Source organism: Polistes canadensis, unplaced genomic scaffold, assembly GCF_001313835.1.
Source record: "Polistes canadensis isolate GaletaPanama2010 unplaced genomic scaffold, ASM131383v1 scaffold_51, whole genome shotgun sequence".
NCBI lineage: Eukaryota > Metazoa > Arthropoda > Insecta > Hymenoptera > Vespidae > Polistes > Polistes canadensis.
In genome coordinates this window covers 41,128-68,640 of record NW_014569598.1, presented here as the reverse complement: position 1 = coordinate 68,640, position 27,513 = coordinate 41,128, and the positions used below count along the sequence as shown (strand labels likewise).

The window sequence follows — 27,513 nt, the reverse complement described above, 5'->3', positions numbered from 1 at the left end:
TCGTACATCGAGATCAGGAACGTTCACGGATATGATTATCTCCTGAGAAAAAGAAAGAGAAAGAGAGGGGGAAGAAAATGGAGAACCGGTCACGCCCCGAAGTAGCAGTAACAGCAGCAGCTACAGGAGGAGGAGGAGCAGGATTCGATGATCTCGCGACGTTTTCAGGGCGAAAAAGCTAACCGGAAGCCTGGGGGCCGAACCGGCTGTTCTTTCGAAGTCACTAGAGACACATAGGTAGGTAGGTGGGTAGGTAGGTAGGTAGGTAGGTAGGTAGGTAGGTAGGTAGGTAGGTAGGTAGGTAGGTAGGTAGGTAGGTAGGTAGGTAGGTTGGTTGGGTTATTGGTTGGTTGGTGGCAACGGTGCTACCGCTACACCGCCATACCGCCTCCTGTGTACTGGTGCTGGTGCTGCTGCTGCTGCTGCTGCAGGTCACACGGAAGTGAACGGCTCTTTCTCTTTCCGACTATTTTTCGGCCCAGAAAACGTTCTCCTCGCGTCCCCATCTCGCGTTTTCTCGAGTATCTCAACCGGTGTGGGCGTCGTAGATGCAGCCTGGATACACTTCTCCCTCTCTACCTTTTTCAATGCAAACAAGAAAATCTAAATAAAAGGATTAAGTGGATCATTGCTGAAGCAGAAAACGGTATTTACGATCGAGCCGGAAGCAAGGTAGTAGGCACTCCTCTTATCTCCAATACGACAATTTATGCATGAATACTGTGATACGATAAACACGTGGATCTATGCTAGCTCTCCACTTTGAATTTTACGCGTTTTCTTTTTACTAGAAATATCGATATAATAAAATAACAAACTGAATACGTGCCTACAATTTTATTACGCTTTAATAATAAAATAATAAATAATATAATATATAGACTATAAAAGATCGCGAAAATCAATATTACAACTAGGTTATATATCTCTCTTTCTTGGCGTTTGATAAAAAAAAAAAAAAAAAAAAAGCAAGATAAATAAATATAAGTAGGAAAAGAGCCAGAGGACACTTAGCTTTCGCTGTCGATATTTATGCGAACAACCCTATTTCTGGCTTGGTAGGGCTCGCATAACGGCGATAGCAGCGCTTCGCCGCTTGCACCCAAGTGCATTTCAGCGAGATTACGGGTGCATCGACCTCGTCTCTCTCTCTCTCTCTCTCTCTCTCTGGTGTTGCTGCTGCCATCGTCCCGCCGCCATCGCCGCACCTCCCACCTCCCACCTCCGACTTCTCTTCTTCTTCTGGCCGCCCCCTCGGAGAACTCGTCGACGATGCTCTCCCCTCTATTTCCCCCATCTTCCCTAACAAGAGTAAGCCTTCTTCTTTCTTTCCCTTCTTCGCTTTCTTTTCACGCCCTTTCGAGCCCTTTCGACGAGCTTATACACCCTTCCGACCTGCATGACGCTCTTGCAAGTACTTCTCCCTTTTTTTCTTTTCTCTTCAATCTCTTCGCGTACAACAATTTACTTTTATTTCTTTTCTAACGTTAGTTTTCATTAAACATTTTCAAGGCCTCCCCGTTATCGTACGAGTTGACATTTAATTTAATGAAACAGTTAAAAGGATATTAATGAAATTTTCTAACTTCAATATAAATCACGTATTATTATTCTTATTTGTCAGCAATGAAATGAAATGAAAATATTTGAACTTAGAAGAGGTTAATCGAATTCGATGAAATGATCGAGGAATAGATACTGCGTGTAACTTACGAAGACGTAGGAAGCGAAATGGTTAGAGGATAGATAGATAGATAGCTAGCTAGAGAGAAAGAGAAAGAGTACACGCACGCGCGACTTTTTTCAGAAGCAAGCGTGGCGCGACACTGCATCACGTGTCTAGAATGTTACTTTCACTTTACTACACGTATAATACTACTTTGCTTCCAACTCTAACTCATACGCGGCGAGAGAGAGAGAGAGAGAGAGAATCGTCGCGTACAGGGGGGAGAGGAGTGCAATAATAATCTATTTTGCAACGGTGCATTATGAATCTCTCAGTTCGGGCCGTTAGATGCCACGTTAGAAACGGATCTTGAAATTCCAGTTGCCACGAGCTAGAAATGCCGAGCGTTGGTTGCTCCTCCTCCTTCCAACGTCGTTATAAATTGAACGAAACCGCGCTAATTTGCCAGCACGGAGTCGGCACCGTCGTCTACAAACGAAATATGAGAAATATGTGCATGTGTATATATATATATAGAAAGAGAGAGAAATATATAAAAGAAGAGGATTAATCACGTGCCTTTCCAACTCCTTTCATTTCATCTCTCCGTGACCACCATTCCGCCACCCTCCTACTCTGATCATTTTCGATCAAGATAAACAAAATGAAGAAAAGGCGAATTCGATTGGGAAAGAAACTAAGAAGAGAAGAACGATGATGGCAACGACCTCTTATTAGGTCGTGGCCTTAACATCCTTACGAGGGAGAGACCTCTTGGTGCGATACACGAACATACGCCGACGACGACGTCGAGCTGACGAGATAGACGACGCTGACGATAGACGACGCTGACGATAGACGACGCTGACGATAGACGACGCTGACGATAGACGACGCTGATGTTAGATGCTAGATTATACCACGTGGCTATCGTGGCATCAACGATTAGCTTAAACGTTTCTTAACGTTTCCCATATCTCAACGAAACTTTATTTTTTTTGCATCTTATTAATGGTTAAAACTTACGTAAAAAAAATGCCAATTTATTCATTTATCCAACATTACTATTATTATTATTTTAATAACGAGGTTAAAGGTGATATTAAAAAAGACATAAAGAAAGATTTTAGGAAAGAATGTCCTTCCCCGTAATTGGTCGATCGATTTGGAACGTTGCACGTCCAGTTACGACTCGAATGCACATGGGCTCGGTTGTTCGTTCGCTCGCTCACGCACGCTCACCCTGTCCGGTTGTACGAATACCAAGGACGAACGTTAGCCGCAGCACTGCCCCACATTTTAACTGGCCAGTGCACATCCGATCCTCTTTCGCAACGTTTAACTCTCGCCGGTTCGAAGGAATACCGTGCGTGCTTGGTGTCGCCCAAGCAAAGCAGAGCAGAGCAGAGCAGAGCAGAGCAGAGCAGAGCAGAGCAGAGCAGAGCAAACGTGCCGAGTTGTCTTACACGCGTAACTGCACCCCCGCAGCGTTTCCGCTCCCTTTCCTTTGAGTTCTTCTTTCGAAGGATCGATCGATCCTTTGGCCTGTGTTTGCGCTTACAGTTTTTAATGAAATTCAAGTAAGTAACGGGAAAGAAAAGAAAATAAAAGAGAAGGACAATAATTGAACGAAGAGTTGGACGAACGTCGATCAAACTGTCGATACTCTTAGTTTTATCAACGGAAATAGGACAAGCCCCAAGAAGAATAGTTGATATTGGTGAATGTTAAAGTTGACGACTAGGAGAATGCGAAGTTAACGAGGAAGCTGATGAGGAAAAGGAGAGAGGGAGGAGAGGGAGAGAGGGGGAGGGAGAGGGAGAGAGAGAGAACAGACGGTGTACACCGACGACGACGATGACGACGACGACGACGACGACGACGACGACGACGACGACGAGCGGTTGGCGACTCCTGAAAGTCGAGCAGATAGATAGGAGATGGAGGAGAGTCGTCGGGAGAGTTCAAAGACCCCGGACTTCTCCTCGCGCCACTGCCTCGGCTATAATACGTTTAGGAGCGATAAACTGGCACACGGATAACGCGTCTCTCGTTATATCGACGACCAATAAATGTCTTCGAGTGCCGCTCCTGCGAGTAGTCTAGCTAGCTCGTCTATTTTACTTTTTTTTTTTTCTAATCTATATGTACTATGATCGCTTTTATTTCTTCTTCTTCTTTTTTTCATAATTACCGTTATTTATTGACATTTTATCTTATTTCCCATGCAATTACGATAATACTCAAGGAAACGGTCACGTTAGTTGGTCAACGAGAAAATATTGAGATATGATTTTAACCGGTCTACCCAAAAAAAGCCTCCCTTTGGTGGAACTTGTTTTAATTAGGGATAGATTGAAAAGATCTGAGATATATTATAATAGGAACTTGAAGAAAAAGCTCGTGGTCAAAGGAAGGGGGAATTTAGGAGGGTAATCAAATCGAAGCTGGGGGGTGGGTGGGTGGATAGGTAGGGCGCCCAGCACCCGGTGCGTCACGACGCCGACGACGACGGGGATCGGACCAAGTGCGCCGGCTATCGACCCCGAGAGTTCACCGACCTTTTCTTCTCCTCCCGTCGCTGCCGCCACCTCTGCCCCGCCCCGCCGTCGTCGTCATCGTCGTCGTTGTCGTCGTCGTCGTCGTCCTCGAGCCCTCGACGGGTGTGCGGCGAATACGCGCGCGCGCGCGCGCGCGAACGTTAGGTTTCGCTTCTACTAGAGCACACACGAGGCGGCGGCAACACCTGAACCAACCATCCATCCCTCGGTACACCATCGGCCATCTCCCTCTATCTTTCCCGCATCCGGACCTCCCTCCAGCTTCCGTCCCCCCTCCTTCACTGCCTCCGGCTCGCTCATCCGCTCTCTCTCTCCCTTTTTCGTCCGCTCGTACGCCACCCCGGTTGCCTCAGCAGCTCTCAACTCCTACTACTCCGTTTCACCCCATACTATTTCCAATTATTTCTTCTTCGTCCTTTTCTTTTTTTCCTTCCCTTGCTAAAAATAAAATCGAAAACGATCGGTGTCGGCTCCCAACACCCACGACTCCTCTCCACTATACGAGATTTCGATAGAGAGTACACTTTTTTGTTGACTTTTTGATAAAAATAAGATCGACTATGATTAGTATCGATTTTCCGATACATCTCCAATTACTTCTTCTAATATTATTTCGTTGTTGTACAAACTCCTGCAACTCGATTTCACCCTGAAGAGAATTTTCAACGATTTCCATGGTTAACAAACGATCGGTGTTTAATACAAAATTGTCGTAGAAAATAATAGGAATATAAAGTAGGAAGGAAGGAAGAAAAAAAAGACATAGAAAAAGGAAATCAAAGTACATAGTAGTAGTGTATCGATATGAATCGAGGTCGGCACGCTTATTTACGCGTGTCCACGTTCCTTCTTGATTACGTTCCGCTTTAAAGAGGGAAACTCGAAACTGGCTACGTTTCATCGAAGTGCTCCTACGTCCGTTCCGAGAGTTCCTCCATTCTAACTATTATAAATTGTGCAATGCGCCGCTGCAAGCGTGCCTCATTACCATCGAATCGCCGACGTTGTGAGACAGAGAAAAAACAAAACAAAGATAGAAATTCTAATTTAACGACGATCTTAAATGCTACGGTTAATTACAAATTTCTAACGTTCATTTCGAAGGCGTTGTATTCCTATTTCTACCGGATTTAATTAAGACTCCAAATTCGACGAGTAGTTTTGTGCGCAAATCGATCCAAAGTCTACGAGCATCGCGCGGCTATCGTTTAATAAAACCTAATAAACATCGTTAACGCGAATTGCAACGCGATCTTTATTTCATTTCTCCCTTTTGGATTTTTCCACCCAATACATTTTCTCTTACGCTCTTTCCTTCGCGAGCATTTTATTTTTTTCATTAGATTTCGTAACTTGACATTTATTATATCTTAATTCCCTATTCACAGGAATTTCAGCAAGCGCGAGTGGTGCACTGGCCCCTATCGAGTTTAAGTAGGCTCTATCATCTATTTATCTATCCATCTGTCTATCTAACTATCTATGTATCCATTTATCTATTTATCCATCAAATATTTGAAAGCTTTTTAACGCGCTTCGTATTCATCCTATATATATGCGTGTACATATATAGGATTGGTTGAAAAATTGAACCGCCGCTGGACTAACTGGACCGGGATTCTCGAACCCAGGATTTTTCGCTTTCCGGGCGACTGCTCTATCCATTGAGCTATCCACGGTTTAACTTTTTCACGACCACATATTTATTTATTTGCCATAGGGGTGCTTGATCCCACACACACTCACACACACACACATATATATATATATATTTGGTACAACCGTTTAGCATGTAAATATATGTAAATACGAAGACGCGCGTGTATTTTAAAGGAAAGCGATGCCATCGTCGTCTTCGTCTTCATTTCTCTAAAACGCTAATGAACTCGCGTACGCTCTTACCGTTACGTCATTTTTCGTTAGATCGTTACGACACACTAAGAAAGAATATACATACATAGTGGTATTAAAAATAATACGAATGCTAGATCAAACTGAAGATTTGAATCTTCCAAAGAGATCCTGTTGATACTCCGTCGTATTAGCTAAAACTGTTTTCTTCACCGAGAGTAATAAATATAATACGAAGAAAAATATTATTCCAAGAATTGCTCTCTCTCTCTCTCTCTCTCTCTCTCTACAAATGCATCAAGAAAAAAAGAAAAAACAAAGCTGTCAACCTAGTCGGCTCGCGTTAAAAGAAATTTGTTAAAAAGGGACGAAAAAAGGTTTCGGTTTTTGAGTAATAAAAACTAAAAACCGAGCGTGCAACATAACCGGCAAATACGGTCATTTACCGAAAGTAGTCTTACCGGATGATCACGACAATACAGTTACCTTGGCAAAAAGTCGGCCAGTCGAGATGACCAAAACGATTCGTGCCGGGCGCAAACCTTTACCAATCTTCCAAAGCCGACCATTTCTCCCCACCTGAATTATACCCGTAACCGTACTGTATATGAAAGACCGAAATAAAATATAATAAATCATTTTTCATTCCTAATCATTTATAAATTAACGAGAAAACCAAATAATCACCTCTAACTGATCGTATTGGATATAATTCTGTTTGAATTTGTAATCCCTAGAAATAAGTTAGTTAGTTTTGATAAATAGAATAGAAATGATTAAGATAGTGGCCCGGATACGGGCCAGGTGGTTTCCAGTTAGCGAGCGTGTGCTGGGTGTCTATGAAGGAACGGGAATAGAGATGGAATATGGAAAGGATCGTAGATGGAACAAGGGAAAAGGGGTGGGTGGTGGAGATGCAAGGTAACGCGTAACGCGTATACCTCACGTCGAGGTATAGAACACCGGCGCGCGTCCCGACGCTATCCGGTCGATACAGACGGCCAGCCTAGGAAGTGAGCCCGGGCATCAACCTTTCTACCTCAACCCACCACTCGTCACCCTCTCCGCGTGCGCGCGAGAACCCCTTCGATCTCTCGAATTTGCTCAAACGCTTTACATGCGCCCGACGTTGCTAAAGGTACAACAACCTCGCTTAACACATTAGATACAAATTTTCGATACAAATTTTCGATACAAACTCATTTACCAAACCGATCCCCCCCCCCGCCGGCTAATACAATTGTTCAATATTTATTTAACCCTTTGATACAATGTTCCCGATAAAATTTAACTATTACCTAACTAAACTCGCCTCAGTGCTGCTTTTTTCTTAGAATCCAATAGAGACAATGTTTTTATTTTCATTTCAAAAGGATTCACTTTTTTCATTAGGATTTGTATAAAAATAAAACTGATTAGCCGATAAATCGCCTAGCGGTCTATAATGCATATTTACTTATCTTCTTAAGGACCATGGAAAATCGTTAGTAGAACCGTAATTGTATACGGTAAGAAAATAATTAGCATAATTACAAGAATGAGAAAGAGAAAGAGAAACACTTAAAGAGTCATCGTTATCTTAGGTTAAGAGGGAGTGGTTGGCCACCCCTGGCCTGGATACCGTCTCGTGTTGTTCACCTCCGTGTGAAAGTACTCTTCGCGACTCACGCATGCATGCATGCATGCACGCACGCACGCACGCACGCACGCACGGTGCAACGGCCTGCAGGCAACTCGTTTCGCGACACGCGTTTATGACGTACATTAGGCAACGTTCTAACTTTTACGTAGTAAGTGATTGCAACCAAATATCGATTTATCAATTATCAAGAGATAATATTAATAGTTGCAAAAACAATTTCTCCGTGTGTAAGATCTTCTGTAAAGAAAGACAAAATATCTATGAAATTTTCTGACAAATAAAATAAATAATTATTAATGAACCGAGAGGTTAATAATAAGATGAAGCAAATATTATCCTTGTTTTATTTGAAAGGCGTGCGTGGAAGACCGAAAGAACTCGATAGGAACGTACCGACGATATACCGTTAGGAGGCAAGAACGGCGCGCGATCATCGTTAGTGTGGCAGTGTGTTAGCCGGCCAGGATTCACGTAGGAAGGTACAACGAAAGAGGGAGTGTATACGTGCGTGTGTAAGCGTAGGTGTACACCACCGACTAGGACGACCAAGGAAAAGAGAAAGATCTAAAGTAACATCCTCGTAGATCGCTCGCCTGTGTCCGCATGCGGATTCTCTTTTCCTCGTGTCACAGATACAGCCTTCTGCTTGGTTACTCTCGTGGGTAGTACAAACCTGTCCCTACAAATCTTTACAAACGTTACCACCCTAACCTACTCCTCTTTTTACTCTTCTTAGGTTAAACATCGGATGCAGTACCATCATTTCTAATAGACCTCCTTCTTCCCTTATACTTTTCCCCCCTTCGAGCAATGCGACTAATTTTGTTCGCTGACTAGTCACGTACCTTCCTCGCGATATTACACCCAGGTGAAAGGACAGTCCAGTTCCAACCAACTTTCTTTATATACGTGTGTCCCAACGCACGATACGCACGCTACGAAACCCTTTTTCCTTGATTATTTTCATGCCTACTTGTTTTACTTGCGTTTAACCTATTATCAATACTTTTGTACAACAACGCGACAATTCTGAAATGATCGAAAATTAACAACGAAGAGAAGAGAAGAGAAACAAATTGGTTGTTTAGACGTTGAGATGCTAATCGTGTTAACTACGTCAAAGTCGTAACTGGCAATGTCGGAGGAATGGCTGCTCTCCTCGCACAACCTCAAATGCTACCGGTACTGTAGCCTACCATTGGTGCACGAACGACGTTAAAAGACAATTAATCTGAATAACTCGAACTCGCGTCCCACATTTTGTGGTTAGGCGCGACGTTAAGTCGCTTATTCGAAAATATTACCTATCATTTGCTATAACAGTCTTTTATTTTCCTCGAGGGGAATTTGTATAAGTTGACAGGAGGAATCAATGAAGATGGATTCTTCTTCGCAGGAAGTCAACGCGAATCCTTTTTCTTGGTTGATCGGTCACTCCGAGGACATTGCGAAGATCATCGATCGAAATAAACTCAAGGTTGAATTTCAATGACCATCTTATTCTTCATCTTCTTATTCTTTGAAATTTGTATAACTTGTTGTACTTGATTATAGAGAAATATAAAATTGCATTTTACTATGAGTGGATCATTAAGTGCAATAGATTCGACCTTGTAAATCGCGACGATGACGACGACAACGACGACGACGACGACAACGACGACGACGACGACAACGACGACGACGACGACGAGAATCACATAGAAACACTCTCGGGCTGTTTGTTCCATTTTAATCGACAAAAATTTATTTCCAACTCGGATCTACTGTCCGTCTACTGCCAATTAGTCTGTAAGATCGAATTCGCGAAAGAGACAAAAAATATATATAAATATATATATATGCATATATACTTGTGCATGTGTATACATGCACCTATATACCGTTTGTATATAAGAAAAGGACGGGGCATTCGATCCGAGGACTTTTATGTCTACTATTCCAGCGAGAATTTTGTCGAGTTTAAACTTTAAGATTAGGAAACATAAAAGATATAGGACCATAAAAGTTTTTTCTTCTTTCGAACAAAAAGCAAGGACTATAATATGGCAAAAAGAGAAGAAAAGATGAGGAAAGAGGAGTTCTGTTCGCTTTGGTGTCTGGGTCGCGTCTCGCGAAATACACCTCAGATTTTTCGATTCTCGATAAACTCGGGATTATTTGAAGGACTCCAAACAGGTAAGATAAAAAAAGCCTAAGTCAGATAAGGAAAACGAATAAGAATATGGAAATATGGGAAACGACGCGAGTTGGCGAGTTGAAAAGTTGGCTTTTCAAAGCTTCTACTAGCGAATCTCAGCTAAAAAGTATTCCCTCCTGTTTCTGCTATTGACCGAGCCCCGATACTCATCACTCTCCCCACTTTCGGAACGATCAGTTTGTGATAGACATTCGGTGCTAACTGAGAGTTTTATATTCATCGAGTTGCAGTTTTCTTTTAATCTTTTATTCTTACAACAACAACAAAAGAAAAAACAATATAACGACGTGCTGACTATTGTAACGGTGTACCGAGTAACTGAACAATTTCAACAAATCGATTTGATATTATACTATGAATTTTTAATTACAAAAAAATAAATAAAAAAATAAATAAATCGATAATTTTGTGAGATTTTGTCAAGTCTTGTCATAATTATTGTCACATATTATATATGGAAAACTTGAACTAGGGTTAACTGAGGATGATGTTTTGAATAAGATAGAAGAGATGGATCGTGCCACTGTTCTAGCACTGGATGCACTCACAATGCAGTAGGACGCACCACGCATATCGATATCCTCCTGCTGTCCTCTGGTTTTAAGCAGGGACGAAGAAGATCGAAGGTACGAAAAGAGACAAAGAGAGGAGGAGAATCGTTCAGAGTTGCGCGTCCGTGAAGAACGCCAAGGACTTTGGTGCAATTAATTCTTCGTCAACGAACGAACAAACGCTGGCGCCCGCGTAAACCATCCAACGAGGTCCGTCGAGAAAAAGGTGACGAAAGGAAAGCGATATGCTCAAATGATCTGACACAGAAAGAGAGAGAGAGAAAGATGAATGACTGCGTCACGGTTGCCAACATTCTCTGAACCATTGCTCGGACATCTCCATTTTGAAAAGAAATGTCCAAATCGTTACGCAATCTTTCATGCAAAGTTAAGTTCAATTTGTTCGGTAATAATTTCAATCGAAATTGAATAAATCAAAATGAAAGAAAATTGATTCAGTTCTCGTTTGAATTCTAAAACAAACTGATTGATTGTACCTAGAACAATGTTGAAACATGTTTTTTTATGAAATTAAACAAATATCTATCTCCATTAGTAATGTCTGATTTATTAATCAAACTCATTCACAGTTAACCTGTGAGAAACGTTATTGCGGAGCATTCGTAAAAATTATAACGCAAATAAATTTAATTAAAGTGTTTTTTACAGAACATTTGCATTTGATATTGAATCAGTTAATTAAAACATTTGGACCATCGATCAACAATTTCATATTTTATTACACAATATTTGTTTCATCATTTTGACGAATTATGATTAGTTTATCTAGGATCGATAATAATAAAAGCAAAGCTGTTATTTTCTTAGGATATCCTTAAAAAAAGGATGAAACGCATAGGAGGATAGGCTAGTTTCTCCTCGTATATATTGTATAGTTAAGAGTAGGTCGTGCCGGTAACCGCGATCAGGATCATCGACATCGGGAGACGGCGAAAGTGGCTTTAAAAGTAAAAAGGGAGTTGCATCTGGTTTTTCTTCGTCGCGTTCGAACGTACACGACTTTCCCACGCTGCTGCTGCTGCTGCTATTACTGGGATGATCATCATCCGTTAGGATGCACACTGCGCTTCATAGCTGGAATAGAATTTCTATTCGGAAATAGGTCGCGAAAGTAATAAACGAAAGATTGCTAGGAAAAATTGTTAGACATTGAAAGATAGTCCCATGATATCGATAATTATCCGAGAAGACGTAGTCAAAGTGACTATAAACGTTCCAATGTTTTTAAAAAAAGAAAAAGAGAAAAAAATAAAAGCAAAAAAAATGAAGAAGATAAAAAAATAGGCGTTAAGTTCGCAACGGCAGCAGCCATTGTCCTGGTTTTACAGTCGAACGTGAAACTTTGTCGCTCGTTCAAATATTTTTAGCCTGCCGATCCTCCTCCTCGGTCCTAATCGACCTTTTCACTCTTTCTCTCTCTCTCTCTCTCTCTCTCTCTCTCATCTCCCACGAAAACAAGCTGCCATTCTCTCCACCTTCGAAAAAAGTTGACTTTCCTATGAACACTTGTTTGTTCTACCAAAGCTTAATGGTTTAAACGTTTCTTTAGATTATAGAATCCTCGATGATTTTCATGAAATAAAATCTACACAAATAAGAAGAAGGTTTGAAAAGCAGAGCTGGTGCTGGTGGTGTTGCTGCTGCCGCTGCGGCTGCCGCTGTTGCTGATACTGCTGGTATTACTGGTAACTAACGTTGCTGCAACGAGCAACGAACGAATACCGTTCGCCCGCCGAGAGCGTGCAAATATTGGACGGACGTGGAATTTCGAGTATATTTTAAGAGATTCATCTGGCCGGAGTCTAAACGTTCCAAGAAGCAATTTCGATCTTTACGATGCTTATTCTCGAGCGCCGGCGAACAGCAACGGCCGAAAAACAAGCCGCGACTTTCCTACCGGTCCTCCTTCGCCTTTCCCTCTCTACCACCACCACCACCACCACCACCACCATCGCCCCCACCTCCAACAACTCTTTCCTCTCTTGGAGTCTGCAGTTGCCGTTGCTGTTTTGAAAAAAAGATGCAATACCAAGAGAGCGAGAGAGAACGAGATGTATAGAGATAGAGAGGAATCGCTAGTTGGTTTTTCTCGTTCAAGGCCAATCTCTCTCTCTCTCATTGGTTCGCTTCGAATGTCAATGGCAAGAGCGTCGTCGAGGAGAAGCGCGTTCGTCCGAGGCTGCATTTCGGCAACCTTGGTAGGCGCTAAAATTCTCACTTTCGGTTTTGCTTTCGGTTTCGGTTTCGGTTTCGGACACCTGCTTACGACGCGCGTCTCGGCATAATCCACTCTTTAAACGTTATCTCGATTAGGCTAACTTATTCTCAATTTAGCTAAACAATATCTTCTATCTTTTCCAATCCACCTACGAGCAATTCCCGACGAGTTCTTTTAATCGTGCCAATTATTCTAAAACGATTGATGATAACAGTGAAAGCAAGGGGTGGCATCGAACGAATCATTGACATCGATCGGTCGGCAGTATCAATTCGGTTAACGTTAATAATAAGTAAGTAAGTAAGTAAGTAGGTAAGACGATCTACGTTAAGATCTAACAATAAAGTTAGATCGATAAACAGGATTTCTGGTCGCGTTGATAATCAGGCTATTCGATCGTTATTGTTAGTGACGTTTAATCGACCGCAACAAGAAATGCGCATACCTCGAAGCAACCGACGCGAGTACCTACTATATATATGTATATATATAGGTATGTTATATTGTGTATATATATATATGCTATGTCTGGATGTATCGATTCCCTGTCCGAGTTCACCGGCCATAGAGAAAAAGAAAAATGCAAAAAAAAAAGGAAGAAAAAGTCTTCCGCGTGTACAGGGGACACATCTTAAGAAGAAAAAAAAAACAATTGCTAAGAAAAAGATCTTGCAAGAGATTGCAAGATAAGCCAAATCTTAAGGGTCGTCGTCGGAGGATACCCCTTTTGGTCGGTGGGGTAAAAAGGAAAAGAATGAAAAAAAAAAAAAAAAAAGAACAAAATAAATAAGTAACGTATTCCCGCGAGAGATGTTCCTACTCGCGAGAAAATATCGCAGAGTCGACCGGATATACGCCGATAAAACCGAAAGTGGCGTGACGTAGCTCCTCTCTCTCAGTGTTTTTTTTTTCTTGTTCTCTCTCTCTCTCTCTCTCCCTTTCCCTCGTTCGTTGAGCACCCATCCATCCATCCAGCGGCGTCACCATCTCCCTGCCCCCCTGCCCCTGGCCACCCCCCTGTCTCTCTTCTCCTGTCTCACACGGCGGTGCCTTCCTTCGTTTTATGCTCCCGCCAAGGTTGCGTCCCGCGCGACCATGCCCAAAGCCACATCATGTATATGCAAAGCAAACGCAAGGTCGCTCGCTCGCTCGCTCGTTCGCTCGCTCGTTCGTTCGCGCGTGCCCTGCACGTCTCTCTGCTTCGCTCTCAAACGAGCGATGACGTGGCCACGAGGCGGTCTTCATAAAAAATATTCGATATTTCGTCGGAAATCTCACTCTTTCTCTATCTATCTTATTCTCTTATTCGCGTTCGCTCATTCTGCTGCTGTAGCTAGAGTCTCGAGACAAAACTTGGACCTTGAAATCTCGTCAATGTCGTCGCGAACGTAGCAACACGCCCGTTACTCTCTCTCTCTCTGTTTTATTCCCAAAGAGAAACCGAGTAATGAAGTTTGACCGAAAGAATAAAAAAAAACGAGTAAAGCAACATATCTGCATCTTCTCATATTTACTCATTGCAATCCGTGAAATTGATCTTCAAATGTAAGAACCTCCTAGTAGTCCTTCGATAGGGAAAAAGAAAAAGAAGAAGAAACAAAAAAATAGATGCATTACGCGAAGTAACAGAGTTCGCGTAATATAAAACCCGAATACTTTTGATCGCAAGTCGATTAGTAAAAGAAGAAAAGAGTTTAAAAGACTCTTGGGAAAGATGCGCGTGCACGTGTGGTGTGCGTTGGTTCATTCGTCGGGAGCTATCTGGACGTACCTGGAGAGCTCTCACAGTGGTCCGCATTCCAAAAGTCAAGGACTCTCTTGGCCAAGCGAAACGAACCAAACCGAAAGTAGCAAAGATTGCAGCAGCAGCAGCCGCCTTACCTCCTCTTTCCAACCTTCCCTCTCTTCCTTGAACTCCCAACCCTCTCTCTACATATATATATATATATATATATATATATATCCTTTAAATGAAATGAAATAAATTGTGAGAGTAAAGTTTGAAAACAAGCATTGAGTACTTTGAATGCACCGATCTATATAAACGCAGGGAAATACGATACGTGTGATGTCCGATCAGAGAGGATCGACCGTAACACACGTTCTGCTACTACTATTCGTCTATTCGTGGCACGCACGTCCTACTGCTCCATTCCTTCCTTCCTTCTTCTCTCACTCGCATCATCGTGGACCGTAGGCGAAGGTCAGACAACGAAACGAAAGTCCAAGACAAAACGGGATACGGAGAGCTTGCTACTCTCTTTCGGACACAGCAGTATCGCTTCCGGCCATGACTCTGAAGGTCGACGTAAGAATCATCGAGAATCCGTTAGTTGGACGAACGGTCGGGAGGGAAGGGAGCGGGGGGGGGGGACCATCGATGAAAGAGAACACGAAAGAGAGAGAGAGAGAGAGAGAGAGAGAGAGATGGACGATCTGAAGGGATTATTACCGCCGGAGGGATAATAATACCCTTGTACTCGGAAGAAAAGGGTAAAAGTGGGCTATGGTTATTTCTCCTTTTTTTTTTCTCTCTCTCTCTCTTTCTCGAACTAAGTTGATTTATAATACAAAGTGTAAGAGAGGAATCCTGAAAGAGTACCGGTGAAGAAGAAGAAGAAGAAGAAGAAGAAGGGTCATTGTCGTCTTTGTCGTTGAATCCGAATCGATTGGATACACCTCGATAAGGAAATTTTACCTTGATGGACACGGCCGGTGAGATAATAATAAAAAAAGGCGGTCCGCGACGACGTTCGAGTGGTGTGTTTTAAGGACAAAACCCGTGATCACAGAAGGACATCTTTCAGTTGGCGTATATATCTATATTGAAGTATATTAACGAAGTGCGTACGGGGGAAAAACGTTTTTGTAAAGGGAATAATGAGAAAATTGTCACCGCGGTCTATTACGCGAGGGGAGGGGAGTGGGCAAATGGAAATACGAAGTAAAAGGAAAGAATAAAAATATAGGGGATCGCGTTCTGATAGGTATGAAAAATCAAGCCGTGTAGTAGTTGGAGGACAACGCACCACCGGCTCTCCTCGAGGAGCCATTAAAGAAGCAACAGGTTTTGCTTCTCTTCGAGACTCAAAGAAGAGAATCGTATGAGAGAAAGATATGAAGAAGCAAGCGAACGTGCACAGTAACGCAATGGCGATGGTAACGCGCTCTATATAACGTTAACAAACAACAAGCGTTACTCTTTTCTTCTTCTTCTTCTTCTTCATATCTTCTTGAAAGGCCAGGAAGGCGAATAAAGGCGAGAATAAAGTCGAAAGGCATTCACCCTTGGTGAAAGTAGCTCTTCGATCGATGTCGCTCCTTTCGTGCCAACCCAAGTACAACGTAGTACACGCATATACCTAAGTACTTGCTTGCTTGCTTGCTTGCTTGCTTGCTTGCTTGGGAATACATGTGTGTGAATGCAAGTCTCTGTGTTCCATACTCGCGCTTATAAATTTCTATCTACGTTGTGTGATTATTCTTTGTAGAACGTTTCTATGTCTTTAAGATCTAATATTTATTAAGGTAAACATTATATAAGTGTACACATACGTTTAATTTGTTCTGTATGGTCAGGACATATACAACCACCTGATTTCTTGCTGTATAATACCCAATATTGATCGCACTATTCTCCTTTAATTGAATACTTTATCTAGTTTTACCTAACCGATGAAAGTCCATCGGTTGTCCGATCGTCTAACAGTAATATCACCGTGACTGTTAGATCGTGGAACGCGTCGGTCGCTCGGTGTCCAAGAAGCTTTGGGTCAGTCACCTCGCTCAAAATATTTTCGAGGTAACGTTCATTATAAAGGCCCACGTCCACTCTTTTCGTCGAATTAGGACACGCGTTAGAATCTAATGAATATATGCATATCAACGTAGGTTTGTTGTTCCGTGGGAATAAAAAGAAATGTCGTTTAACTGTTTTATTCCTAAAAAAGTCAAAGACATCGCATTATTCGGATTTCATTTAGAAAAGATACACATTTGGTTGCAATGGACTGTCGCGTATGGACAACCGATGGCGGACTAGGATTCTGCCGAATTCGGTGCATGCAGGTTGCATTATGAAAAAGAAATAAACACGACCGCGTTGTGCTTAAATTTTGTCGAGCTGCTTGGATTTTTTCGACGATCTTCCTTTTGGAGAATCTTTTGCGGAAATTCGCGTAGATTTTCGTGCGTCTTTCGAGCCGAACTTACCGACGCAACCTACAAAAATATATATATAAAAAAACATACGCGTGCAGGGTGTGCAAGTGCATTATATAGCATATATATATATATATATATATATTTAAATGAATATAATAAAGAATACATTAAAAATATTCATCGAATCTCTAACTACAATAAATATATATTTAAAAAACGTACGTGCGTACCCGCATACTACGTAGATAAGTTGAAAAAAGTTATGCGTTCGTTTATAAAAACGTACAATCGAGAAAGCTAGAAAGAGAGACAGAAAAAGATAGAAAGATAGATAAATAAATAGATAGATAGATAGAGAGAGAAGAGTGGGGGGAGGAGGGACGCTCGCATACGATCGCACTGAAGCGTACGCGCAAACTATGCGCTCTCGGAAAGTCATTGACCCGCGCGCGGCCCGTGTATAAAGCACTGGCGAGAAGGTGTGCAGTCTTCTCACCCACACACAAGCAACGTTCCTCCACTCGAGTCCGATTCGGCTCCCAACTTCTCCTGCAAAAGAGTCTCGGCCGTTTGGTACGGTGCAGTTGCAGTGCACTGCATAGTATAGTGCATAGTCCTGTGCAGTGCAGTTAACGCGCTATTGCACATTCGCTACCTAGACTGCCGCCAATTCTTTTCTATCGTTTCCTTATTTTTCTTCTCGTCGTGAACAACATTTCTAACAGCTGTAAAAAAACACCTCCAAATAAATAAAAAAGAAAAAAAAAACAACAAATTATTTATTTCGCATAATTATCTTTAGACGATAAGATGTAATTGTTAGAAAATAGAAAAGTGTAACGAAACTCTACTTGTAGTTTGATTAAATTATAGAGGAAAGAAAAAAGAAAGAGTAAGAAAAAGAAAGAAAGAGGAGCATACTCATCAAATTTTCAAGTATGGCAGACAGGACCGGTAAAAAGTTGAGACCGCAGGGGCCCAGAGCTTGCTCGAAACGTTCGCGAAAGACCATACTCGTTGACTCGCTGACTGACTAAACTAATGACATCGTTACTGACTGGCCTGGCCTTATACTCGTCTCTCTCTCTCCCTCTCTCTCTCTCCCTTACACTCGCATTCGCCTCCTTCTTTCGTTCACCTTCTTTCTCTCTCTCCTCGAGGCACACGAAGTGTACTTTGACGACGATGCTCGGTGCACCAGCAGCAGCAGCAGCAGCCGTGCACGCACATACTCTCACACATTGCCGTTCAAGAGTTCAATGATCTTACGACTTGTCTCTCTCTCTCTCTCGCTCTCGTCCTTCTCTCTTTCTTTTACTCCTTTTCTCTTTCCAACATCGTCCTGTCGGCGAACGTCCTCCTCCTCCTCCTCCTTCTCCTCCTCCTCCTCCTCCTTTTTCTCGTTACAACGATCTTAGCACACTCGTATTCTTTCGATTTCGTCCTCGATACTTTAAGCCGTTTCCACTTTTCGTCCTTCCTATAATAATCCCTTCATTCTCTCAACAATTTACCTTAACACCGATATTAATTGATTTGAATATTTCTTTTTTTTTTCTTACCAAAATTTCTACGTACAGCGAGTTTCTCCTACTACGCGCGTTTATACGATCAAATGCGCGATGTATTTATTCCATTGAAAAAATTCAAGTTAATTGTCTCGAGAAAAATGTTCATAGAACGCGTAACACGTGAATCGATGAGTCTACTTGTATATATTGGAATATTTTGAATAGATAAAACATGTATTAGAAGCACAATGTTACGTTCTAGATATTTATTAGATTTGCCATGTATAAAAAAAAAAAAAGCGGCAAATTTAAAAACGCGGTCAACTGAATATAAAATTGTCCTTCTTGAAAGTTCTTCGAAGTAACGTAATTGTAAAGCCTTTTATTTAGTCTTTCTTTTTACAATGTTAATCTCTGAGAGTTGTGTCGGGGACTTGGCGCGAAAGCGTGACGAAACCGTGGCAGGCGCGTCGATTGCAGGCGCGTCGATTGCAGCGCGTCGATTGCAGCGCATCATGAGAAAATGACTATGTTCGTACGTGACACGACCGAACAGAGACGAAGGAGAATTGACCCCCGCAAGCTAAAGGTCAGTGCGCGACGTAGTGGTAACGACTCGATAATCACCGTGATTGTAGATGTATGTATATTGCTCGGTCTTATCAAGCAAGCGGCGCGCCGTGCCCATTGAATTTTATCGTCAAACCCCTTGCTACCACCACCCACCCTACCCTACCCTCTCTTCTTCTTAATATCCTAACTACTTTCTCCAGTCTGAATATTAAATCAGTGGTTCTAACTAAAACTCTGATCAAGGCTAAGACAAAAGACTTTTCTCTTTGAAACTTTTAACCAACAAGATTATTATTCTCCCTATATCTTGAATTCAATAATTCGAGATTTATTCCAAATTACCGAAGTACCGAAAACGTCTAGAAGTTGAAAACTCGTTTCTATAACGAATGGATTTCTTTTTATTGGACAATGTCTTCTTTGATAATATTTGTTTCTTTGCTTTTTTTTCTTCCTTCATTTTTATATAATAAGTGCATCGTTTATAGTGGAAATGAAAGAGGGAAAGAGAGGGAAGTGACGTGACCGTGATAGAAGTAAAGAACATACTCAAAGAATGTGAAAAATGAATAAAACTAGAGACAAGAAGAAGGAAGAAGAAGGAAGAAGAAGGAAGAAGAAGGAAGAAGAAGAAGAAGAAGAAGAAGAAGAAGTTTGTTGGCAGCTCGCTATTTATTTGCGACGCGACAACATCTGGCGATGACTAACCAACCGCGCTACCGTCGCATAGTAATAAGCAGCTAGAAAGGAACTATGTCCCCAATTTACTAACTGAAAACTCTTGGCCTATCCGTTCTCTCTTTCCCTCTCTCTCTCTCTATAGTTTTTGTTGTTTCTACTCTCTCAAAAAAGCTTTGAAACGTCGATTAATGTAATGTTCGTTCCTCGAAGAAAGAGAAAAAAAGAATTTCAAAGGATTTCCATTATTTTTCTAATAGAGAAGACGAATTTTCTTCTAGCCTTAAACAAAATCCAAGATTAATTCGAATAGAGAAAATCCCTCGCGATGTTTTGTAGTTGATTCGAACGCGAAAGAAACGACGCAACTGCGAGCGAGCGAGCGAGCGAGCGAGGAATCGCGTCTGACAATGAGTGGCGTCTATAGGTTGGTTGCTCGTGTGCAGTGTGCAGTTTGCTGCAGCAGTATGTATGTATGTATGTATATAAGTGACGAGGACGACGACACGACGAGCCGGCTCGTGCATTGAAAAGCGTCGCGTCGCCGCGTTGCGCGTATCGAAATGAAGAAACTGGGACGGCACAGGAACGATAACGAAGGAGTCACCGCCGCTACTATGTGTGATATTATATATCTATCTTTACATAAATATACCTATAATAATATACTTATGCATATTTATTTATAGCAATCGCGTATACGATAACTTGCATTACCCGTATATATTCTCTCTCTCTTACACATCAAAATTATTGAAATAAAATTGACTAATATTAGTTTCGTCAAATGGTCAATAATAATTCTAGCCTATACTACTAATATGTCAACGAAGAAAAAGTTCCTTCTAGAAAGAGTTGGAAAAAAAGAATACCGGTCATTGTTCGTTGTTAACGCAGTAGTAGACGGGTTGTCGCGTTATGTACTCGCATTTGCCAAGTCAAGGATGCAATTTGCATAGAGCCATCTCTCTCTCTCTCTCTCTCTCTCTTTCTTCGCTTAAAACTAGACTCTCTTTTGTTTTTTGAAAATTCTATAAATGGAAGGAAGGCTAACCTCGTAGCACGAAAGAATGAACGAACGAACGAATGTTCGAGCGAAAGGAAGAAGGCATTTGCATTCCTACGTTCGTGTGCTCTGACTGATTTAGGAAGAAGGGAATGCCGCCTGCCAGCAGTTCTCCGTGTTGGCTCCGTGCTGGCTGCGTGCTGACTCTGCTGTTGCTGTTGCTGGTGCTGCTGCTGACTCCGTTCTCTTGCGAGTCGAGCTCGAACGTACCACGAGAGGAGGTTCCCCTTTGCTCAACGAACAGGCACAGTAAAAGAGAGTCTCGCGTGAGGCAGGTCAGCATCCAACGCGCCCACAGCGACCATAACATCCAGCCGCCAGGAGGAACGATTTCTTTTCACAAAGATGCACTCGATACAATCGCGACATATATTCTTATTATATTTTCATCGATCGATATATACCTATATCTATATTTTTCTAATCAATTATTTTACCTTTAAGTAAGATTAATTACCTATTGCTAAAAAAATGGTTGATCATTCCTTTGCAAACAACATAAATATAATTCATATATAATTTCATTGGTGTCGCGAAAAATTACGCGTACGAATAATAAAAAACAATCGACTAAGAAAAGAGCATTGAATTATTGGACTCGTTGGAAAATTTGTTGTTTTCTTTGTTGTAGAATCTTTTAACATCTTTGAAATAAAACAACATTTCATGCTAATCTTTTTGATACTTATTCGATACTTCAAACTGTAAGTATTCAAAGGAACACGCATCAAAACTATTTTCCGGGGGAGCCACTTTTTTTTACCAAAGGAAAACTCTTTTTCTTCTCCATCTTTCTTTCTCTCTTTTCTAACATTAGTCGCGTCTAGGCAAAGCAGGTCAGTGTCACTCTCACGAGAGAGAAATCATAGCTCATAATACCCTTCACTTTTTCCAAGCTCGGCGAAACTATTAAAATTTCTCGCTAATCATAAGCGGCATCCTAAGAACGTTAAGTTCGATCGTCGAATAATAATAATCCTTTATTTCGTGGAATCCTGACGTTGACTGCTGCTGCTGTTGTTGTTGTTGTCGTTGCTGCTGCTGCTGCACTGCACTGCATTGCAGCACTGCTGTGTTGCTCTACACCGGAACCGTTAATCTTTTTATTTCGACTGAAAGAGAAACTAGGGAGAATTAATGAAATACTATCAACGTTCGTTTCTGAGAATAACACGGGTAGTAAAAAATTCTTTTATCACGATATTTAAACGTGACTCGGCCTTATCCGAGATGTTAAAAAAAATAAGAAAAATAAAAAGTAAATAAGTATACTGTAACTAACAACAAGCATCACACTCTTCACTCTTCTAACTCCTAGTCATCATCGATTATATCATTATAGAGATTTTTAAATTTATTTTTTCAACGAATCCTACTCGTCGAAGAATAATCCAACAAAGAGTGAATAAGCCTGCTGATTCCTCGTGCCTATTTCTATACGCTTCCAACTTGTATATCTTCGTTATTCCACAGTAAATTAGACTCGACGACTAACGCTGATAGGAGAAGATTCAAGGACACCGCGGCTTATTCTTATTCTATCGCGTTAAACTCCCAAGAGTTTAGCTTAACCGAAGGATAGGAATAGTAGTAGATTTTTCTAGGCTATTGATTGCGTTCACCGAATATAGGGTAATATTCAATCTACTTAATGGCACGGTTGCCTGCGCGTACCGTCCTCGATTTCATCTCGCCTACAACTCTCCTCGGGCCCGTCCGCATCTGTCCGCACCCGTCCGCATCTGTCCGCGTCCGTCCGCATCTTTCCGCATCCGTCCGTTTGCCACCGCTGCTGCTGCTGCTGAGCTTACTTCGGAATACCTGTCAACCTTTTTCTTTCTTTTCGTTCCACTTTTACGTCAAGCAAAATGCCGAGTTTGTTCATTCACGCAGGAATGTGTCGTGACGTCTTTCTTTCTTTCTTTTGTATTATTAACGTTTTTTAAAATTAACGATTTAAATTCGCGGAATAATACTTTCTTATGAGAAATAATCTTACGATATGTGAGGTATACGACGAAACTCTGACGCAACCCTATAGTTTCGTGTACACGAACGGAGTGAAAGAAGAAATAAAAGAAAGAAATAAGGAAGTGCATGAAATGTATGGAAAAGAAATTGACGATTCGAGTGGTGGGCTCCTTAGTAGGTCACCTCTATGGGAAACTGGAACGGTTTCATCTACCGAACGGAAGACTCGATTTTTCACAGCCGGTGAAACTACCGATTTTTCTTTCGATCGCCTGCATTTCTAGGTCACTATAGTTACACAAATGTGCCAGAAAACGATACTCCACCTTCTTCATCTTTTTGCTTTCCATTAAATCCGTATTCGTCATTAGTTGCGGTTGAATCGAACAACGACAACGGGAATAATTACAATGGAGCGAGTTGAAAGATTGACAAAGTCTAAAGAAAATCGTTGCAATCGGTGTCGGTTGCGGAGGTGTCGGCCCGATAAAAATTAATCTTCCTGCAAACGAACGATGTTTCCTTTAAGTATGCAACACGCTTTTTCGATCTTTCGACTTTGCTACTAAAAGGAAATAATGCGAATGAGCGAACGAGTGAATAAATGAGAGAGAGAGAGAGAGAGAGAGAGAGAGAGAGAGAGAGAGAGAGAGAGAATGCAAAACGAAATCTACTCGCCAATTCGAAACGATCGACGTCGATGTCACGGCGAAGGTTAATGGGACGAGTCGAGACGAGACTTTATTGCACTTACACTCTCGTTTCAGCGTGCTCCCATATTTGCCTTTGATAAATTTTTTATGACGGACGATAAGAGCACGTGCAACAGAGATAGATATAACGCCAGAGAAAGAAGGAAGGAAGGAAAGAAAGAAAGAAAGAAAGAGAGAGAGAGAGAGAGAGAGAAAGAGAACGAAGTTGGAAGGAAAAAAAAACGACGTTTTTCGAGCAAACCAACTTTGAAAGATTGTCGACTATCTCGCGTTGTAATATTCGATTTTGATAGCGAGTGCCTTTTGATCCTCCTTAGAAGAAAGTATTTGCAAGATAACCGAACAAATTTTCAACCTAGCGAAGTTAATTTACAATAAACGATTTGCTCGTTTCGCAGGAAAAGCGTCTCTTGTATTAATGTTTCGAGATCGTTATCGCGCAAGATCGTTTGTTTTTAATCGTAACGATCTAACATCGATCATATACATTTATTAATAAAAACATGAACGAGTGCTAAAGAAATAAGTATATATGTATATACTTTTATATATGTCCTATAAATGTATATATGCATATGTGTATGGATTATACAGAGACTTTATCGTACGACGATCGGCCATTTAAAGTTGTCTACTGTTATAACGTGCGTAACAGATCATAATAAATATAAATCGTGGCTATTTAGATGAAATAGATACACGTCATTTAGATTAGATAAGTAGACGCTTTACATGTGTAACGTGTAGACGTCTGACTCGATTTGGTGCAGGTTGCATTTGAAAAACGTCTATGCTAATGGACTGTTCACAAATTCTACACACATATATATATATATACATACATATGTAAGTAAGTACGTACGTAAGTAAGTACGCGTAGGTACATAAAGAAATACTTAAATACACGTATATACACAGACGATATCGCTTATCGTCCGGTTAGTAAGAGCTAATTAAAAAATCGTGCAAAATGGCTCAGTCCTCGTTGGATGCAGCAAGCACCTTTTAAGGAATTCCTTTGAGCTTCATTGGTCGATAAAAATAAAGAAGAAAAATAAATAAGAAAAATAAATAAGAAAAATAATGAAAGAGAGTGGAACTAACCTGGGAGCATTGATGATCGGCCGGCCCATTGCCCGTTGCTGGCGCTTCTCGTTGTTAGGAAGGCGCAGATAATCTTGGTCGCCAAGGAGGAAGAGATCCTTTGAAATAATCATGTCCACCGCGTGGTTGCTGGTTTCAGCTGGCCGCCGTTTTCTCTTTCTTTCTTTCTTTCTTTCTTTTCTTCTTTCCTTCTTGCTTGCTTGCTTGCTCGCTTGCTCGCTTGCTCGCTTGCTCGCTTTGCTTGCTTGCTCTACTCGATTCGATCCACCTGCTTTCTTCTTTATTTATTTCTCTCTATCTCGTAGCACACTATAAGTTGGTAGTTGTTGGATTGCGTCGCTAACAAAAAGCCACGCGCCAAAGGTTGAATCGTCGACGTGTGACGATGACGAAAGAACTACCTTCTGTCTTTCTAATCCTTTCTTCTTCCGTTATTACTATTACTATTACTTATTCTTCTTCTTTTATTATTATCTTCGATTAGATTTTTCGTTAAAACACACACGATTATTCCTATCACTCTACTATTATTATCACTGGTAAACGCTTTAATTTTCCTCAACACGCACGCACACGCGCGCGTCCACTCTCCGTCAGCAACGGAGCCAACCAAAACGACTACGCAGCAGCATCCTTCAACGATCCTTCTTAAGAGATCCCAGTCCATTCGAAAGAACAGACACTTTTTCTCCTCCTCCTCTTCTTCTTTTATTCTTCTAAAAGAGTAGTAGTAGTGTAGTAGTGCAGTAGTCCCTTTCAACGGATCGCTCGATCTTTTATAATCTAAAAATACAATTGAAATATCGATGACACTTTCGTCAACATGTTGATATCGATTGATGTGAATTTTTTTGTTCTTTAATCAATCGATCGATAAACTCCAACAGAAACGAAATTTAACCGAAGCTCCCTAACATCATCATCATCATCGTATGTAGAACAACTTAAAATTCCATTCATAATCGTTCGATCTAGATAAAAACAATTAAGTTAGTCGTCAAATTTAGAAATCTAAGATCTAGGTAATCTACGATTACAACGGCGAGATAGTATTTGTAGTAACATTTAAGACTATCCAGATCTAGATCCAATAATCAAAGTATATAAACTCGATAAAACGAGTTTGTAGATAGGCAATGAGAGAAAACGGGAAAGGAATAAAATAAGGCAAAGAAACACGCGCGAACTCAATCGTTACTACTACTACTACTACGGCGACGACGTATCGTCGTTCGTTCCACCAGACAAATATTTCTAGGACGAGTGATAAAGAGAGGTCTTTAAACTCTTACCGATTCAACGCGACCATTCTATTTTTTTTTCTTTTTCTTTTTCTTTTTCTTTTTCTTTTTCTATTTCTACAACTAATTTATCTGCATCGGTTTATTTCGAAAGGCTTCAAGATGGCCAGGGAAAGAGGAAAAGAGAAAGAGAGCTGGCAGAAGACGGGGGGGGGGGGAAGGGGAGGGAAAAGAGAGAGAGAGAGAGAAAAGAAAAGACGCGTGCACAAAGTTGGCGCGGGCGGTGTAAATCGAGCGAATGTTTGCGAATGGCCCTCCTCCGAATTTCCCTCTCCCTTTCTTTAACTCTATCTCGATGCTGTCCCATATTTACGTCGCGCCAATTTTCATTCGCCAAGTGGCAGGTATTAGTCATGGATAAGAGAGTGTGTGAATCGCGCGTTCCACGATTTTGACAGCGCGTTTAAAAGCACCACATCTTATATTTCTTTTCTTTCTATTTTATTTATTTATTTGTTCGATCGAGGAAAGATATATTGTTTGAAACGCGACATTCCCAAAGCGCAAACGATAATCGATTCGAAACTTCCGTATTTTTATTCTCCTCGCTCGTACGACCGTAAGAATCCCTCCCTCTCCTTCCCCACACAAGTACACGTACTTATTCCGATTTACTCGATTAGAATACACGATTCTTAAGACCTCTTGGAATACTTCCAACTCCCCGAGAGTTGTTCCTTTCGACGATAAGGCCCAACGAATTAGCTTTCGATTATCGTTCCTTGCCTTAAACCGCGACAACTTTCTTCTTACTTTTTTTTTTATTCTTATAATGCAACGAGGATTACAAGGTCATCGTGTCGCGAGATAATGGCATCCTTGCTGGGATGGGATCTGTTCGGTCTGGCATCGAAATGAGACACGCAGGGGGAGAGAGGGAGATGAGAATAAAAGTATACATACACAAAAGAGACACACAGAATTGTAGGAAGATTTGATCGAATCGCAACAATAGAAATGCAATAAAGAAAATAAGTAGTGCGGGGGGAGGGGTGAGAAGATAGTGAAAAATACTAATCAATTTGATTTAGCGCGCGAAAAAGAAAGACAAAATTACTGTTTGATAAGAAGAAGAAGAAGAAGAAGAAAAAGAAGAAGAAGAAGAAGAAGAAGAAGAAGACGACGACGACGACGAACGTAAAGAAGAATAAGAAGCCGGTGCGCGACGCACAGTCGATACGGTCTCGTTTGGTACCTCCTGGATCAGAAGGAGGAGGAGGAGGAGGAGGAGGAGAAGGAGGAGGAGGCGAAGGGGAGAGAGGGTTGGTTGTAGAAAGAAAGTCGGACTCACCGAGTTTGGCGAGTTCGCACGAGTTCGCCGGCGGTGCACCGTTCGGTCTCGCGGGCAACCTTTGAGGACGTCGACGTGGTAGACGTCGGGAATGCTCGTCTCGTCCTCGTCGTATCCTCGATCGAGCTCCTCCTCCTTCTCGTTGCAGCTCCTGTCACGCGCGCACTATGCACCGGGCACGAACATGCGGCCATTGCTTGACGCGGCGCGCAGTCAATGAACCCGCATTGCTTTTCACCCGAGAGTGTTTTGTTTTTCTCTTATTTCGAGGCGCTCACTCAAAGGAACGCACCACTCACTCTCCCCTACCTCCCCTCTCTCTCTCTCTCTCTCTCTCTCTCACGCACGCACGCACGCACGCACGCACAGCGCATGCACGCGAGCGAACGACGAGCAATCAAGTTAGCACGAATGTACGCACGCACTCGCGC

At 41.7% G+C, this 27,513-nt stretch overlaps 1 protein-coding gene across 1 annotated transcript in view; it reads right to left on the bottom strand.

Moving 5' to 3' along the window:
* Positions 1 to 27,507, bottom strand: part of LOC106785476 (ABC transporter G family member 14) — a 40,549-nt gene extending 13,042 nt beyond the window's left edge. The window contains exons 1-2 of the mRNA XM_014745991.1: positions 27,083 to 27,507; positions 24,491 to 25,273 (exon numbers count right to left, since the gene is read on the bottom strand). Coding sequence (XP_014601477.1) covers positions 24,491 to 24,603 — 113 coding nt within the window. The 5' untranslated portion in view covers positions 24,604 to 25,273; positions 27,083 to 27,507. The remainder of the gene's footprint in view (positions 1 to 24,490; positions 25,274 to 27,082) is intronic.
* Positions 27,508 to 27,513: the final 6 nt, after the last annotated feature.